General features: G+C 39.4%; 2 protein-coding genes across 9 annotated transcripts; both read left to right on the top strand.

Moving 5' to 3' along the window:
• Positions 1-2,364: 2,364 nt before the first annotated feature.
• On the top strand, positions 2,365-11,717 carry susd1 (sushi domain containing 1). 6 transcript variants are annotated; one of them, XM_061817814.1, is made up of 18 exons: positions 2,365-2,628; positions 2,723-2,863; positions 4,334-4,489; positions 4,729-4,881; positions 4,980-5,159; positions 5,425-5,604; positions 6,442-6,621; positions 6,722-6,901; positions 6,984-7,163; positions 7,338-7,517; positions 8,042-8,170; positions 8,284-8,378; positions 8,520-8,706; positions 8,816-8,909; positions 9,502-9,757; positions 10,086-10,125; positions 10,427-10,520; positions 10,856-11,717. In XM_061817814.1, exons 1-18 carry the CDS (start codon positions 2,478-2,480, stop codon positions 10,872-10,874), a joined length of 2,595 nt encoding a protein of 864 aa, XP_061673798.1. In that variant the 5' UTR covers positions 2,365-2,477; the 3' UTR covers positions 10,875-11,717. The 6 variants fall into 6 exon arrangements, with proteins under 6 accessions (XP_061673798.1, XP_061673796.1, XP_061673799.1 ...); XM_061817812.1 differs by having other exon boundaries at positions 8,006-8,170; positions 10,856-11,715; XM_061817815.1 differs by lacking the exons at positions 6,442-6,621; positions 6,722-6,901 and having other exon boundaries at positions 2,367-2,628; positions 8,006-8,170; positions 10,856-11,714.
• Positions 11,417-16,229, top strand: zbtb26 (zinc finger and BTB domain containing 26). 3 transcript variants are annotated; one of them, XM_061817821.1, is made up of 3 exons: positions 11,803-11,941; positions 12,745-12,879; positions 12,967-16,229. In XM_061817821.1, the coding sequence occupies exons 2-3, from the start codon at positions 12,772-12,774 to the stop codon at positions 14,083-14,085; spliced, it is 1,227 nt and encodes a 408-aa protein (XP_061673805.1). In that variant the 5' UTR covers positions 11,803-11,941; positions 12,745-12,771; the 3' UTR covers positions 14,086-16,229. The 3 variants fall into 3 exon arrangements, with proteins under 3 accessions (XP_061673804.1, XP_061673805.1, XP_061673803.1); XM_061817820.1 differs by lacking the exon at positions 11,803-11,941 and adding an exon at positions 11,417-11,530 and having other exon boundaries at positions 12,745-16,225; XM_061817819.1 differs by having other exon boundaries at positions 12,745-16,226.
• The last annotated feature ends 245 nt before the right edge of the window (positions 16,230-16,474 follow it).

The raw sequence follows: 16,474 nt of genomic DNA, 5'->3' as shown, positions 1-16,474 counted from the left end.
CCCGGCCACCAACGAGATGTTCTGTTTGAACTGGTCTTTACCTGGTTAAGTAAAGTTAAGATAAAATAAATAAGGTTGTGATAGTGGCTCAGCCGGACAGCATTGGCCTCACAGTTCTGAGGTCCCGGGTTCATTTCGGACCCACCTGTGTGGAGTTTGCATGTTCTCCCCGTGCCTGCGTGGGTTTTCTCCAGGCACTCCGGTTTCCTCCCACATCCCAAAAACACGCGACATTAATTGGACACTGTAAATTGCCCCGAGGTGTGATTGTGAGCGCGACTGTTGTCAGTCATCATGTGCCCTGCAATTGGCTGGCGACCAGTTCGGGAAGTACCCTCCCTCCTTCCGATGACAACTGGGATCGGCTCCAGGACACCCATGACCCTCGTGAGGATAAGTGGTTCAGAAAATGGATGGATGAATGACGTATTGCAAGATGTAGATTTCTTAAAAATTTGAACAAAAAAAAAATCTGTTTATAGATTTTAGCATTTGAAAAATGAAAAAAAAGTGTTATTTTGTAATATTGCACTTTTTTAAAAAATATATTTTAAATTCAAAATTAGAAAGCTGTCTTCTCATAACTCTTTGATGTGGGTTTTGTTTAAATTTCATTAAAAAATTAAAATAAAAAAATTCATGGGCCAATAAAAAATGCGCAGCGGCATTCAAATGGATGCTGCTGATGGTGTAGTACAGAGGTCCCACCGTGGTGCCCATGGGCACCTGGCAGAAAGTTCTGAAAATAGCTCACAAGTGATGGGACATTGTGATTTTGCAGGAATGTTACAGATCATCATTTGAAAACGTAACCACTGGCAGAGATTTATAGAAATAAAGGGTTGCATATTGATTTTTATCTCCTACTTATTGTGAGAATGTATGATCAGTGTCTTTACATAAATCAATATCATTCATTTTTAACAATAAGATATTATTAAAGGTAATTTGTTATTGGAGAGGCAGCACTGTGGCTCACCTGGAAAGCGTTGTCCTCACAGTTCTGTGGTCCCGGGTTCAATCCCGGACCGGGCTGTGTGGAGTTTGCATGTTCTCCCTGTGCCTGCGTGGGTTTTCTCCCACATCCCAAAAACATGCAACATTAATTGGACACTTTAAATTGCCCTTTGGTGGAATTGAGAGTGTGGCTGTTTGTCTCCATGTGCCCTGCGATTGCTGGCAACCAGTTCAGGGTGTACCCTGCCTCTTGTGCATTGACAGCTGGGATAAGCTCCAGCACTCCCCGTGACCCTTGTGAGGATAAGTGGCTAAGAAAATGGATTGATGGATGTTATTCGAGAACTGTGTGTCGAACTGGAGGCGCTTCTGAGTAATCAGTACCCAAGATGTAGTGTTCAGTTTCAAATAGGTTAGTGACCCCTGGTCTGGTGGTGCATTCACTTTACTTTGGTGCTCTCAGTGTGGGTTCAATTCCTACAGTATGAATGCGAGAATATATCCAGGAGTATGGAAGTAAATATGCGCCAACAGGATTTGAATTAAAAAATGCCACTGAAAATTTTATGTTGTCAAAATTCGCATTGTTATTTCAAAGTGATCACATTTCAAATAGCTGTATTTCAGTTTAAATTTACAATGTTAACAAATTCGCCATTTAAAAAAATTCAACCTTTCAAACGCAATATTTTCAGTCTCTTGAGATTCAACTGGCTACAATTCGCTGTCTGAAATTTACCGTTTTCGTCACGTGACATGACATACTAAGAAAGTGTAACTGGATTGGCTGGGTTAAGAAGGCAGGTTTACTTCAAGTCAGAATTTCCAATTTAAGACTTCAAGTTGACAGCGGAAGAATAACTGATTTGTAAAAGATGTCTGTCAGTGTTGCCCAGGGGTTATTTATGTCCAATATTTGTTTTGAGTTTGAGTTTTGCAGGCCGTGAGGTTAATCAGTCCATAGCAGGCGGCTCACTGGTGTGACACAATCGCTTACTGGTTTGAGTGACAGACACCAGTTGGGAAAACTCAACTGAAATTGGAGATAAAAGTTCGTGCGACTTATCTCCACCTCCCACTGCACAGCAACTGACCCTCCAAAAATCCCCTGTCAGCCATGATAGGGCCTGATGTTTGACGGATCCAATTATTATAAAGTCTAGCGACAGAGAGTAAAAGTATCTTTGAGGCCATCAGGTAAACCAGACTCAGGTGTACTTTCATTTATTTGAAGCTTTTCTTTAATTGTGGTACTTCAATTGCATTCACTGCAGTTTTTTTTTTTCATGATTATAACAGTTTCCATTGCTGGACTTCCTAAATCATGTCCTGAATTACCACATTTGGAAAATTCCCCCGTTATCAATGAACAACAAGTGAAGTAGAACTGAATGTGTCAGCGTGTCAGATGAGAAGAAAACAAAAATACCCCAAAATAAAAATACCAGTGACTTTTTTTTCTTTCTATTTCCTAAAGGCGACAGCATCTGCCAGCTTTATCTCAACTCGGGTTATCTTAAATGCCCTCAACACAAAGACTGAAAATGAAAGTTGGTGGGGGTGAGGAGGATGGCTTTCTAACGAAGGGAAGACCACATCAGGGAGATAAACTTAAGATGGATGAGAGAAGCGCAACTGTGTCCCTGCTTCTTCTTTTTTGTCTGGGTTCAGGTGCGCCTATTAATCCAAAATCCGATGTTCTGTGCAAAGTGTCCTCTTGCCTCCAAGAAAGCAAGTGAGCGAAGGATGTTCTTTCTCCTCTCAGTGACGCCGGCTCCGGCAAACATTCTGGACGTGTGCGCCAGCTGCCACGTTAACGCCACGTGTGTTGACAAGTATGATCATTCTGGAAAAGTCTGTAACTGCAAGTATGGTTTTGTGGGAAATGGAAGAACCTTCTGTCAAGGTAGGAAATGTGCATCAAGGTAAATGAACACTTTCTCATTGATTTAAGGGTTCCCAGTTTCAGTGGTGCGCTAAACTCAAAGATTTTCAATGACTCATGTACAGTAGTTTGAAATAATAAATTAATAATAATAATATATGTGTAGACGTGGACCAGTTCCATCAGAAAAGAGGAAATAAGATACATTACACAAGTATAGTCCAAACACACTTTGGAATGAGGTGAGCTATTGAATTACCTTACATTGCCACCTCGATTACATGATGAATTTTACACATTTAAAACTGGCAAAATAAAAATTAATACACTGTACTGTAAAGTTATTACTGTTTACCACTTTTAGATGGGTGTTTAAAATCCAGTGTACATCTAAAATATTGCTATTGAGTTGTTTCAACATACTGCATCTACACTAAAGTTGAAGTTATTAAATCACTGCAACGTGTGTGGGGAGTAAAAAAAATAAAACATGGGCACTGGCGATTATGAGATTCAATGAAATAGCTTGATCTAAAGAAAATTATTTTCAGATTTAATTGTCATTGTCAACGATTGTTGAAATTATGAATATTAGTTTAATTACAGTTAGAAGTGGTGTAAATATGGAAAATTTCATCCTTAACCTTTGTGGCCAGACTCTGAGGTACGAAATACTTGCAATGAATTTTTTTTCTAAAACAGTTCAATATTTTGATACATTTCAGCCCTTTACCACTGACCAACTTCAATAATGAATGAATGAACGAATGAATAAACAAGTACATGGATGAATGATTTTAGTGAAGGATTTATTTTGAACTAGGCATAGTGGACAGTAAAAACAAACAAATCAAAAAATTCTAACATAACTACCAAAAAAAACTAAACAACAGCATATGTTTGAAAAGAGAGTAGTAAGAAGGTTAACGCTTATTTTAATCTGGTCCTTTCTTTGCTGTCTTCATGACAGTTACAAATCACTACATACATAAATAATGATGATTATTATTGTTGTGCTCACATATTCCTGTATACAGTACATACAATATTTACGCGCATATTATTCTTAAAAAATGAATTTTTGAACAGTTCAAGGAGGTTTGTTCTTTATTAAATTATATACTGTTAGTGCTGTTTAAAAATGAACCAGATCAGTCGTGAACTACCATGTGTTGATTGTCAAAAAAAAAAAAAAAAAGAAATACTGAGTTTGTGAAAGATCTATACTCTTCTTGTCTGATTTCTGTATTGTGAATAATTCAAATGTTTCTTGTTTTGCAGCACCGATTGTAACTGAAGTGAACATTTAACAAAAATACAGTCTTGTATTACTTCCTACTTACTTGAAAGACCTCTCTTGCAGTGTTCATGCAAACTGAGTTTTAAGGCCTCAGTAAAGAAAAACTTTGTAGAACTCTTGTATTTAATTTTACTAGATTGTGCTGATGTAATTGATGGTGACAAAATTTCTGTTTTTTTTATTTCATCTAGACAAAGATGAGTGTCAGATAGGAGCCACAAAGATCTGCGGGCAGCACACGACCTGCCACAATACATATGGCAGCTATTACTGCACCTGTCTGACTGGGTACATTGCTTCCAATTACTTGCCTGTCTTCATTCCAAATGATGGAACCCACTGCCAGGGTGAGTTTTTTAGCACAAACCATCAGGTGCAAAGTCACTCTACTGCATCACATGTTTAATTTTCAAGCTAAGGACTTTGTACATGTTGCAGTCCCCCGATGACCATTCTACTAAACGACTACATAACGACTTGCGGTACATTAAGCTAATTCCACAGATCTGGCTGAATCAGGCCCCGCTGGTTAAAGGCTAACAAAGTCATGGTTGAGTGATGTGGTTGTTTCCAATTTGCTGTGAAGACATAGATGAGTGCAGGGTGGCCGGCCTTTGTGGAGAAGGAGGCCAGTGCAGGAACCTGGATGGCACTTTCGACTGCAGGTGCCAGCTAGGATATCGAGTGCACAATGGGACGGAGCCCTTTCGACCTCAAAAAAACCAGGCTTCATGTCAAGGTCAAATTGCATTTCCAAAACCTGTGGCAAATACTGTGACGTGCCAATTGTGATCTGTTAAGTCATTTAACTGTCCTTCATGGTCTGTCCAAATTCAGTGGTGGACTGTGGCCAGCCAACATTCCGGGAGAACATAGTACTGCTTTCAGCCACAGGTACCACATTTGGCAGCGTGGCGACATTTGAGTGTGACGAGGGGTTTCTGTGGAAGAGTGGAAACAAGGCCTCGGCGTGTGGGGCTGACGGACTGTGGCGTGGGCTCACCATCATCTGTGAAGGTAAGAAAATGAGAGCAAATATTATCCAAACAAACACTAGCACAGGAAAGACATATGACTAAGTATCATGTAGATTGACGTTTGCATTTAATTGCAACAGTGTCAATAGTAAACAATGATGACCATAACGGTTGTGGTTTCAACATGTGCATTTTTGCTTTCCTAAATGTCAAACAAAGAACATGACTGATGACTGAAACGTTGTAGCTTTTGGTATCACCACTCTCATGACTTGACATTTTATGTCGCATGTCTTACCTCTCAGTGATTGATTGTGGCTCTCCTCCCACCTTCGCTCACTCACACGTGGAATGGAATGGGAGCTCGAGGGTGGGCACTGAGGTGCTGTATCAGTGTAACTTTGGCTATCGCAACATTGGAAAGAGCAACGTCTTCACCTGCACCGCGGCAGGGCAGTGGGAGGGTGTGACTGTGCTTTGCCAAGGTACACTTACATGAGTTTTTTTTTCTTGCCACTCTACTGCCCGATTCTTCTACATAATTATATTTATGAGCTTAGAGAATGACTGCAAAAGGGAATTTATTGGGGTCGATGTGTTTCAAACTACTGTCGTGGGGTAATCCTGCCTCGAGTGGTACGTGAAACAATCACTGAATCAAATGTTCGAACTGGGTGTAGTACGTAAGTTTCTTTCGGCTTTTCCCGTAAAAGGTTGCCATAGCGTAACATCTCAGATGAACGCTCATATTTCTTTGCGACAGTTTTTACGCCGGACACCCTTCCTGACGCAACCCATCTTGGAGAGTCGAGGCCCCAGTGAGATATGAACTAATGACCCCTGGTTTACCAAACCAATGATCTAACCACTGAGCTATGGTAGCTTGAATTTTTTTTTTTTTTTAAATCCACTGCTGTATATTTTTTAGGTACAGTTTAGTTGCATTTAACTTTTGGAATCTTTACTAAGGAACAATGTGTAATTCACTTTTATGTACAATACATTTCAATTGAATCATTATTTAAGAAAAAAATTACTTAAACTTTAAACTTTTTAATTACTTAATAAAAATTACTCCTCGTTTTTTTGATGAACACTGGGGCCTCCTACTTTAATGTATTTCAATGTTGTTGGCACTTGGAGAGCCAAGTATTTCTGAGGTGGTCCCTGATGTAAAAAGGGGAGAACCACTCTTGTAGAAAGTGGATGGATATATGTAAATGATGGAGATGAAGGTTTTTAAGAATTTTGAAATGATTTTTGTTTTTTAGTACGTCACGTGTAGAAGCGTATCATACAACATGCTGTGTGTAACTTCATAGAAATATTATGCGGCCAACCCCATACAGTGCCACACACTAGGCATTCGTGGAATGGCACTTCCACCCCTGGGAGCATTGTGAACTACTATTGTAAACAAAGATTGAATGACAGTGAGGCCAGCAGCATTTCATTGTGCTCATCTAACGGTAACTGGACAAAGCCAAACATTTCATGCAAAGGTAATGGCAGAGATTTCCTGCTCTTTGCTCTTCAGCTCTGTTATTGATGCTCAGAGATGACGTTCCGTTTCAATAACGTCCAAAATGTTCATCTCGGTAGAAGTTGTCTGCGGCTCTCCTCCTGACGTCTCTCATTCAATCATGTTATGGGATCACGTCTCCACTGTGGGCTCTCAGGTGGCTTATCAGTGTCAATCCGGATATTCCAGTGTAGGAGAAATCAATCAAACAGTATGTACTGACACTGGAAAATGGGAGACGCCCTCTGTGTGGTGCCAAGGTGATAATGTTGCCGATAGTGAGTCAAGTCACTTTGGACTTCACTCCTGATATGTAATGATTTTCTGTCTTTTTTGTTATAGAGATCAAATGTCAGGAGCCGGTTTTGAAACCACACGCTAAAAGACTATGGGATGGCACGTCACGTGTTGGCAGTATGGCTATTTATGAATGTGATGAAGGATATGACATAAGGGGTGTGCGCAGCGTCTCACTATGTGGACAGAATGGACTGTGGGAGGAAGTTGACCTTTGGTGTGAAGGTGCAACATTTGAAGATCAGAATTGAATTGATTTGTTCGATTTATTATATCCAATGTAATTCACGGTACACAACAGTTGCATATTCATGTCAAATTAGGTTTTTTCAAGTCACGAGGTTTGGAGGACATGTTGCCTGACATCCTTTTGTCTCATTAATTCATGTCTGTGTGCAGAAATAACATGTGGTCCTCCAAAAACCCTCCCTCATAGTACCCTGCTGTGGGACCGCTCCACTGGTCCTGGCAGTGTCGTGCAGTACGAGTGTGTGGACGGATATTACCAGGAGGGTGGAGATAATATTTCCACATGTCTAACATCAGGCGAGTGGGCGAACATATCATTGAATTGCAAAGGTATAGTAACTCAGTCAACGTGTCCTGAAACAAACTGAAGTAACCCTTGATATTTGAAAATATTCCATTTGACTTCTTGACAGCCAGTATAAGCAGATTAGAATGAAGTGTTTAAGACAGATATTGATATAACAATATGTTAATTATTACAGTTGTAAATTTGAAATACATTGTACCAAGAGTTGTTTTTTCCATTTTTCTCCACCCTCAAGTGTACTGTAGGTCATCCAAGAATTAGAAACCTTTCTCTCTTCTCTGATCAGTGAGGACATTTGAGCCTGAACAGTAAACATTGGACTGGCTTTTTTTTTTTTCATAGCAGGAGTCATTAATGCAATAAACTCATTCCATTCCATTTTCAAAGCCGCTTACCGTCAGCTTTTATGTTTGGCTTATTGAACCAAGAGGAAAAAAAAAAAACCAAGATTCAATATGTTTGTTAGATTGTTTGGCTGCAAGTTGCTGTTAATCACTGGCAATGTTTCCAGCAAAATGTGGCCCGGTGCCCTTTCTTGCTCACTCAGAGGTCGTTTGGCATAACACAAGCGTAGTGTTGCATCACTGTGTGAAGGGCTATCGCAGCTGGAGTGGCAGCAATGTGTCCACGTGCAGCAGCTCTGGTGTGTGGCACGCTGCCACACTCAGTTGCATAGGTGAGCTATTTCTTGACTTAACTGGCATTTCTTCAACAGAGTACAGTATTTCAAATGTGATCGTGTTTACGGGAAGGTGGACTTTGAAAAGTGTGTTCATTTTCATTTCACAGAAGTCAAACAGCCCATCAATCAACTACTTGTCTTAAATGAAAAATGTTTGCAGTGGAGAGCAGAAAAGGATGAAGGGGCAATAGAAATGTATAAGGTAACACTAAAGATTTTGTGTAAGCCCTGGTCCCCACCCCCCAACCCTTCTAGGCCTCTCACTCCTCGCGAACAATTTGAAGAGGAAGATTTTGTACACTAAAGCTGCCATAGTAAATTAATTCTGACTTTTAAATCTTAGGTGATCTACATAGGATCCAGAGAGTATGAGAGGGGCTTTCTTGATAAAAGGAAGCAGTTTGTGAACTCCATGGAGGATTGGGTCCAGATCTGTCTCAGTTTGCTTCCAGCCACAAACTACAGCGTCTCTATCACCGCATTGTTGGCTGGATTCACAGCCACCGTCGCTATCAACACCACTTTGACAGGTATCGGTCAACAGTTTAGTAGACTTTCATACAAAAGGTTACATGACAAATGAATTGATAACTCATATTGTATTGGGAATTAATTAAATGTTGTGATATACGTAAACAGTACCTGCTGTACCAGAACTCCACTACAGAGAATTTGAGACTCCTGTACCTACTCTAAGGCTGCACAGATCACCCAGCACTCTCGACACAATAAGGTGACAACCAGCAGAGCTTATGGGAAAACTGAACATGAATGTCAGCAGGATATTTTCTATCATCAAAAACTGAAAACATCTGAAATGCGTTTTTAATGTAAATAATGATAAAAGCATGTCCTGGCTCAGAGCAGTCAGAACATTATTACGACTTGGAGACTCTCATGAGAGTCACGAGAGGAAATGAAAAAGGGTGCTCATGATAATGATATTCAATTTTGAGCGACAATGTCAAAAGGGAGGTAAAAACTGGTGTAAAGCTGCATTGCATCATACTGAGAATGAGAGTATTTCCAATATTTTGGGGAACCCTACATGAGAATGTCCAATAAATATTGGATACAGCATTTTTTTTTTTTCAGACCTCCACCCCATTAAGAACTAAACCCACTGTAAAAAAAAAAAAAAAAATTCCACTCAGTCAAAACCAGGCACAGGGATTTTTCAATAAATAAATATATAAATAAATAAACATGCTAGCGATCTTGTATTGTGCTCATTAGATTATGCAAGTGGTCCTGATGTATGTAATCAGTGTATATCGATTTTCTATACACAACAGAATAATTAGTGTTTTCTTCTCTTTTTCCAGTTTGTACCAAGTGTTTGTACTTCCAATTGAGGGAGTTTTGGCCTTTAATTGTTCCTGTCCTGTGAATGGAAAGCCCCCAAGCAAAAGCGATTCCTCCCAGGGACACATTGTAGCTCAGATGCGCATCAGCCGTCTTGGAGCAGAGATGAATTTTACTGTTGGAGATGGTCTCTCCTATGGAGGCTTTTACAATGCGCCTCTCAGGAAAGGCAAAAACTACTACGTCATCTTGCGTGCAGTCAGTCAGTGGAAAAACGTCAGTACAAATAAAAACTGTGCAAATGCAAACTCAATTCCAATAATGTTGGAATGTTGCATTAAAGATAAATAAAAGCAGAATACAGTGGAATGTTTTACTGCCATAAAATTGTAAGTTCATGGTTATTTGCTAAAAACAAAACTTGTCAGTTCGAACGTTAAATACCTTGTGATTGTATTGTATTCAATTATATATTGATTGAACATAATTTGCAAATCATTGTATTCTGTTTTTATTTATTTTTTAAGACGTCACATCTTTGGGATTGGGGTTGTGGTCATGTGTTGACTCAGGAACTAAAATCCTTTCATTTCCTTTATTGTAGGATTTAAAAAGCTCCTGTGTCCTGTGGGCAAAAGTAAGAGGTACAGTACAGTAGTTACTACTTTGGCAAACTTTTTTGATGAGTGAGCACTACTGACTAACAATTTTTTTTTTTAGTTAATTATCTCACCCCTAATAATTTCAAAGCAAAGTTCAATCGCAAGATTATACTTGTTTAAAAAAGTTATTACAATTTGGTTGTCATTATTTTGGAATTTAACTCTTTTGTAATTAATATAAACTTTTATTTCCTGTATCAGTTTTGAATAATTAGGAACAAAGGTGCAGTGCTCAGTGTGCTTAATGCAAATACATATTTTGCATGTTGCATTATTTTTATAGGTACATCCTACGTTATAATGATTTCATCGCTGTGTGCAGCTGCCTTAATAGGACTGATCGTTTTAGCAGTTTTACTTGGATGGACTTACACCTGGTAAGGGTGGCACTCCTCTATGAAAGATTTTTACCGCATGAGATCATAGTCTTCAAATTACTCGGACATTTTCTAGATTTAGCAATTGTGTGTGTGTTTTTTTTTTTTTTTTCATTTGAGGTTTCAATTAAATAGTTTTTGTACATAGATTGGGTTTCTGGTTCTGACATTGACTTCCAATACTGTAACATGAAATTTACAACAAAGTACTGTAATTACATTTGTGATTTTCTTTTCACCCCTAATTTGGTTTTATTGAAGTTTTTATGCACTTCTTTAATAAAAAATTGTTCCATTCAAATATGCATCCTAATAATTTTTCATTTCTTTTCCAGGTTTTTAAAGAGAAGATGACTGTCATTTTGTACACATTTCAACTCCTACTGGATTTCAATCCATCATTTCAATATTAGAATTCAACTTCTCATGTACTACTTTGAGCTCAAATTTGAACAAAGCACTTACTACTCAGCTGCTTTTTCTCTGATGGTATTTTGGGTTGTAATTTAGGTTTGGGGATCCCTTTGTTTAAAAAAAAAACATAAATAAATTTGGAGGCACATAGAAGCAGTACATACAATTTATTCCCATTCTCATGTTTTTAATGTATTATTATACATTATTTACGAACTAAACGTTTTGAGTAGGGTAGCTCCTGTCTGAAATGGGGGGAAAAAAATAATGACCAACAAATATTTAATACACAAGAAAACCTGAAACAGAAATCTAATTCATGTTTCGACTTGATGTTTTTTCTAGGCCAACATAATATTTTGGGGTGTAAAAAAATAGTGCTTATCTTAATAATAATATTAAAAAAAAGATTAAAAGAACCATGTCCTGTATGCACTGTGAGCGATTCTATTGTACAAAACCACTCCAATGCAGTGGGTGGCGCTGTGCCAAAACACATTTTGCCGGAACGACCTAACGGAAAGCCGGACGCGGAGGACGGGCCAGGAAGAAGCTGTCTTTCACTGCTTTTGTTTACGAGGCGACAATCTCGAGAAGTGAGTGTCTCTGACTCTAAATTCAAAAGCATTCGCGCAGTCTTAGCTAGCCAGGTGGCCGTTAGCATAGCACTCTGCTAAAGAAGCAGCGCAGCACACAGGGCAGCGTTTCATCGTTAGCGCCTAGCATCAGCTTGTGGCCATCACTGTAATTACAAATTATACTTCGTGCTCCTAGAAAAGTCTGCATTAAAAACAACAACAACAAAAATACATTTATTCGAGTCCTGTCTATTTCTCAAACCGTCACTGTGTAACCTCCTCAATGAACTTTCAGTACATTGTTAATTTGCGTGTCATTATTTACAACTTCATTTTGTTACTAAAATGTTTCTTGCTTCAATTCCAATTCATGGATATTATGTGATTCATTGATCATCAGGACTATGCATTGGTGGAAAAAGCACAAACGTAAGTAGAAAATCCAGATACTGGATACTATTAATTCAACTCCTTGGCTCTCGCGGAAAGAAAAAAAAAAAAAAAGTACCCAAATCAAAAGTAATCTTTAATGTCAATAATCTACAATGTACTTTTTGATACAATGACAAAAAAAAAGACTGTGATGCCAAAAAGCTGCTGACCGCATCTTGACGTTTTTCCCCCATTATTATTTTTTTTCTTATAATACATGCCTTGTGATGTTGTCGCCATGGTAATGAGTCCATCCAGTCCCGTTTATGAATTGGCAAGATAAAGCCCACTGATCGTAAAAGACGGGATACGGTGGTATTGGAATAGAAGATTTTATTGCAGTAGGGACATAGCGCAATTGTGAAAGATCAAATTCATGTTGTAGTCTGATCCATTGCGTGTTGTCTCTCTCAAATGTGATATTTTTTCCAAAACCCCGACATTTAAAAAAAATAGCTTTATTTGGTTATCAGATATGCAGAGTACTACATCGAAAGACATGTGACAAGACTAAAAATAAACTAGTTTTTTAAAATTAAATATACATTACATGATGATGATGCGCAGTAAATGTCTTTTGGGGAGCCGATCAATGACCTCATTTATTGGATCGGCAACTTATGACATTAACGCTGATTCGCCGATCAGCATAAAATGCTAATTATCGGTAGATTCAGATAAGCCTTATCAAATTAGTGGAATGTCTGATATCTTATCTACCTAATTTAATTAAACACGTCAGTACTGAAAATAAAATGTCCATTGCATATCGAATTAGTGTTCCTACTTGTCTTCAACAGGTGCATTGTTGCTGCCTGTAGTTCACTATGGCCCAGAACCAGGTGATCCTGCAGTTCCACTTTGCCACATTTGGCGACTCTATGCTGCAGAAGATGAATCTCCTTCGGCACCAGCGACGCTTCTGTGATGTCACTGTACGCATCAACCAGCTTAAAGTCTCAGGTCACAAGGTGGTGTTTGCTGCCGGTTCTTCTTTCCTAAGAGACCAGTTCATCCTTCAGCAGGACTCCAATGAAGTGCAGATCTCAATGATCCAGGAGGCAAAGGTTGGCCAGCAACTACTTCTGTCCTGCTACACGGGCCAACTTGAGTTTCCTGAACTCGAGCTGGTCAATTACTTGACAGTCGCCAGCTTCCTCCAAATGGGCCACATTGTTGAGCAGTGCACTCAAGCACTTAACAAGTTCATCAAACCGCAGCCTCCTCACAAGCTGGAAGTGGAAAGTGAGACGAGAAAGGCAAGCAAGGAGGACGGTTTGAGAGAACGGGAGCACTGCCAAGCGCCGACTGTACAGAAGGTGGAGCCCATGGTGGATGATATCAGTAGTGATGATGAGGAAGATGATGATGATGACATCATCATACAGCCCAAATCTTCTCCTCAGCTCTCAGATACAAATCCCAGGCACGATGTGGATGAGAGTGACATAAGCATAGTAAAGGTGGAATCTGTCCTGACTAACTTCCCCACCAGCTCTGCAGCTGGCCTGCGCTCACCCGAGCCCCAACACTCCCTCATCAATTCCACCGTGGACAGTCGTGGTAGCGAAACGACGGTGCCCCCGAGCATGCCAGACTTTGGTCCACCTTCTCCGTCCAATCCAGCAGAGAAACCAAGCGGTCACCAGAGGAACTACGACAAACCTCTCCAATGGTACCACCAGTGCCCCAAGTGCAGCCGTGTCTTCCGGCAGCTGGAAAAATACGCCAACCATCTCAAGATGCACAAGCTCTTCATGTGCCTCTTGTGCGGCAAGACGTTCACACAGAAAGGCAACCTGCACCGACACATGCGAGTCCACGCGGGCATCAAACCCTTCCAGTGTAAGATCTGTGGGAAAACTTTCACCCAGAAGTGCTCTTTACTGGATCACCTGAACCTTCACAGCGGCGACAAACCTCACCGCTGCAACTACTGTGACATGATGTTCGCTCACAAGCCTGTTCTCCGCAAGCACCTCAAACAGATCCACGGCAAGAACAGCTTCGACAATGCAAATGAAGGCAACCTGCACGATGGGGGGCCTGAAGAGGGTGACAACACGGGGCCCTTTTTCATTCACTCCAACAATTACAAGACAGACTTAAAGGAGACATATTATGGAAGTTTGAACTTTTAATATTGGTGAACAAATAGTTGGGGGTAGTGCCTGCCAACCCATCAAGGTGTGAATTTAAATAACCAAGTAAATCTTTATTTATTTGCTTATTTCTAAAAAAAAAAAAAAAAATGTGTCTGTGAACAAGCGGTTCTGCACGCCTGCCCTACGGTTAAAAAAAAACCCACACTAAATTTCTCTGCTAGGCCAGCCAATGTTCCAGAGACGTGGTGCAGAAGCCCTATCATGTCAAAGGTACCAGGAAAGCAGAGCTGCAGTGTTAAGCACAGATTAGCATTAATTAACAGTATTAGCCTGTAAAGATTATGTTTGGGCAAGTTGTTGGGCCTGGGGTATTTGTATTTGACAATGTCATAATGCTACAGTTCTACATTGATTGACAAGTTTACTTTGGTGGCTTGGTGATGAAATGTTGCCTCCACACAAATGCGTTCAAATCGCGATGGGCGCTTGCTTCAAGTGGATGTTTTCTGAAAAACGCATAATACAGATCCTTTAAGGTACACTTTGTCACAAAGCTGCGCCGTGTCAGCATAAAATCTTCCATGTTGAAAAAAAAAAAAACAAGGCATCTTTAAGTTACAAAATTGATTTGTGGAGGATATAGCATTGACCAAGGAAGAAGATTGATTTTGGGCAAGTGTGAGAATCATGCGTAAGCAACAAATGAATACTGTAGTACATCCACCAATAATTTGGACAGCTGTATACCAATGGAGACAAAGCCCTTTCAAATTGCATTTCTGTTCATCGGATATAACACAGTAACATCACTTCAAAAAAAAACAAACACAACTGATGCTCTATGTTGGTCACTTTTCAAAACTAAAATATATTGCACTATAAGTAGACAACTTTGTCTTCCGCTTGTCATGCAGACTGACTGTGCTTGTCAGAAAATTATAAATATGGATATTCCTGTTGTTTTTGTGTTTGGTTTCCCATCTTCACGTCTATTTCATTGGGGGTGACTGCTTCGTCGATCTAAAGAAATACTCGACACAGGTGGCATTGGAGAAATTGTCATGTGCCACTTTTCAAAGTTAGTAAATACACTTGATGTATGAATTCTCTCAAAAGAACCTAATCTTGAAAGTTTCTCATTTGAAAAGCAAGTTAAGTCGGAAAATGTGACCTTTCACAATGTACAATGTAGTCAATGTTAAGTACCACTGCAGCTTTCTGGATTGGCTCCCCAAGTGCAGTGCGTGAACGCCTGCTTGAAAAGTCCTGTGTTTTCATCAGTGGTGGTATCAGCAGGTTATGTGATAGTTTGCCACATAACCTGTGTAGAAAAACTAGCTATGGATAGCATAACATGTACGTGCCGCAGCATCGTGACGGCATAAAGCTCGAACTGTCATTGGAGTGTCTTTTTTTTGAAGAGAAAAACCTCTTGCTATAAGGATAGCCATCATGCCCCCATTTTTTAATTTATTTTTTTATACACAATGGCTCAAACTAGCTAAATGGAATGCTGCTGACTATACACCTCATTTAACTTGTGTATGTTCCAGCTCCTGCTGAACTCTGCTTCTTCATAGAGACTAAACTGTGGTTGATGTTTCAATATAACTTTATCACTGTAGACTTACTCCATCAAATTGTAGATGCCTTCATTTTGCACTTGAAACTATCAGTGTTGCAACATACATTTTATTGATTGTTTTGTATAACAGAAAACCTTAAACATATCTATACGATTGTACAGTATATAGGTAGCCTTTTATGTGTACAACAAGTATGTGGAACCATTAAATACCTGGTGCGGCTTTCTTAGATTTGAAAAAAGGTGGTACTCAATTGAAAGTTATTTCTGTTCTCCTGGAAAAAGAGCTTTGCACCCCCCCCCACCCCAAAAAAACAAAAACAAAATGCATAAAATGTAAAAAAACCATTATCACTGTGGTTAAAGTACGTCTTTCCTTACCTACCCATTGTTCATGTGAAATGTAATGTTTTTTGAGTATAATAATAAATATTGCAATTTATGATTCCTTCGGCGAAGGAACTTGTTTGAAATAGTATTTTGTTCGTATCTACTATTCTTTTCCCCCTGTGAATTAATCAGGCATAGTGATTCCACTCAGGATGTTGTGGCAGACTAGTGTGCCATGAGATATTGTAAAGGGTGACAAAGTATCCAGCTTCATTACTATCCATACATCCATTTTCTAAACTGCTTATCCTCACAAGCTTTTATCAAAAACTGGCTATTACATAATTTTCCATGATATGGCAGCAGGCACAATAAACCATGTGTATTCGTCTGTTGATGTACAAAAAAATAATGGATTTGTGATGAATCAAACAGGCCCAGATTTCACGTTAAGAAATAAATTTGTAGATTGAGAGTAGATCATCATTTCCAGTGTTCATACTCTTTGTG

The sequence above is a fragment of the Syngnathoides biaculeatus genome, chromosome 4 (assembly GCF_019802595.1).
Source record: "Syngnathoides biaculeatus isolate LvHL_M chromosome 4, ASM1980259v1, whole genome shotgun sequence".
In the NCBI taxonomy this organism is placed as follows: domain Eukaryota; kingdom Metazoa; phylum Chordata; class Actinopteri; order Syngnathiformes; family Syngnathidae; genus Syngnathoides; species Syngnathoides biaculeatus.
The sequence above is the reverse complement of the archived record's forward strand: the minus strand, read 5'-3'. Positions and strand labels throughout refer to the sequence as shown.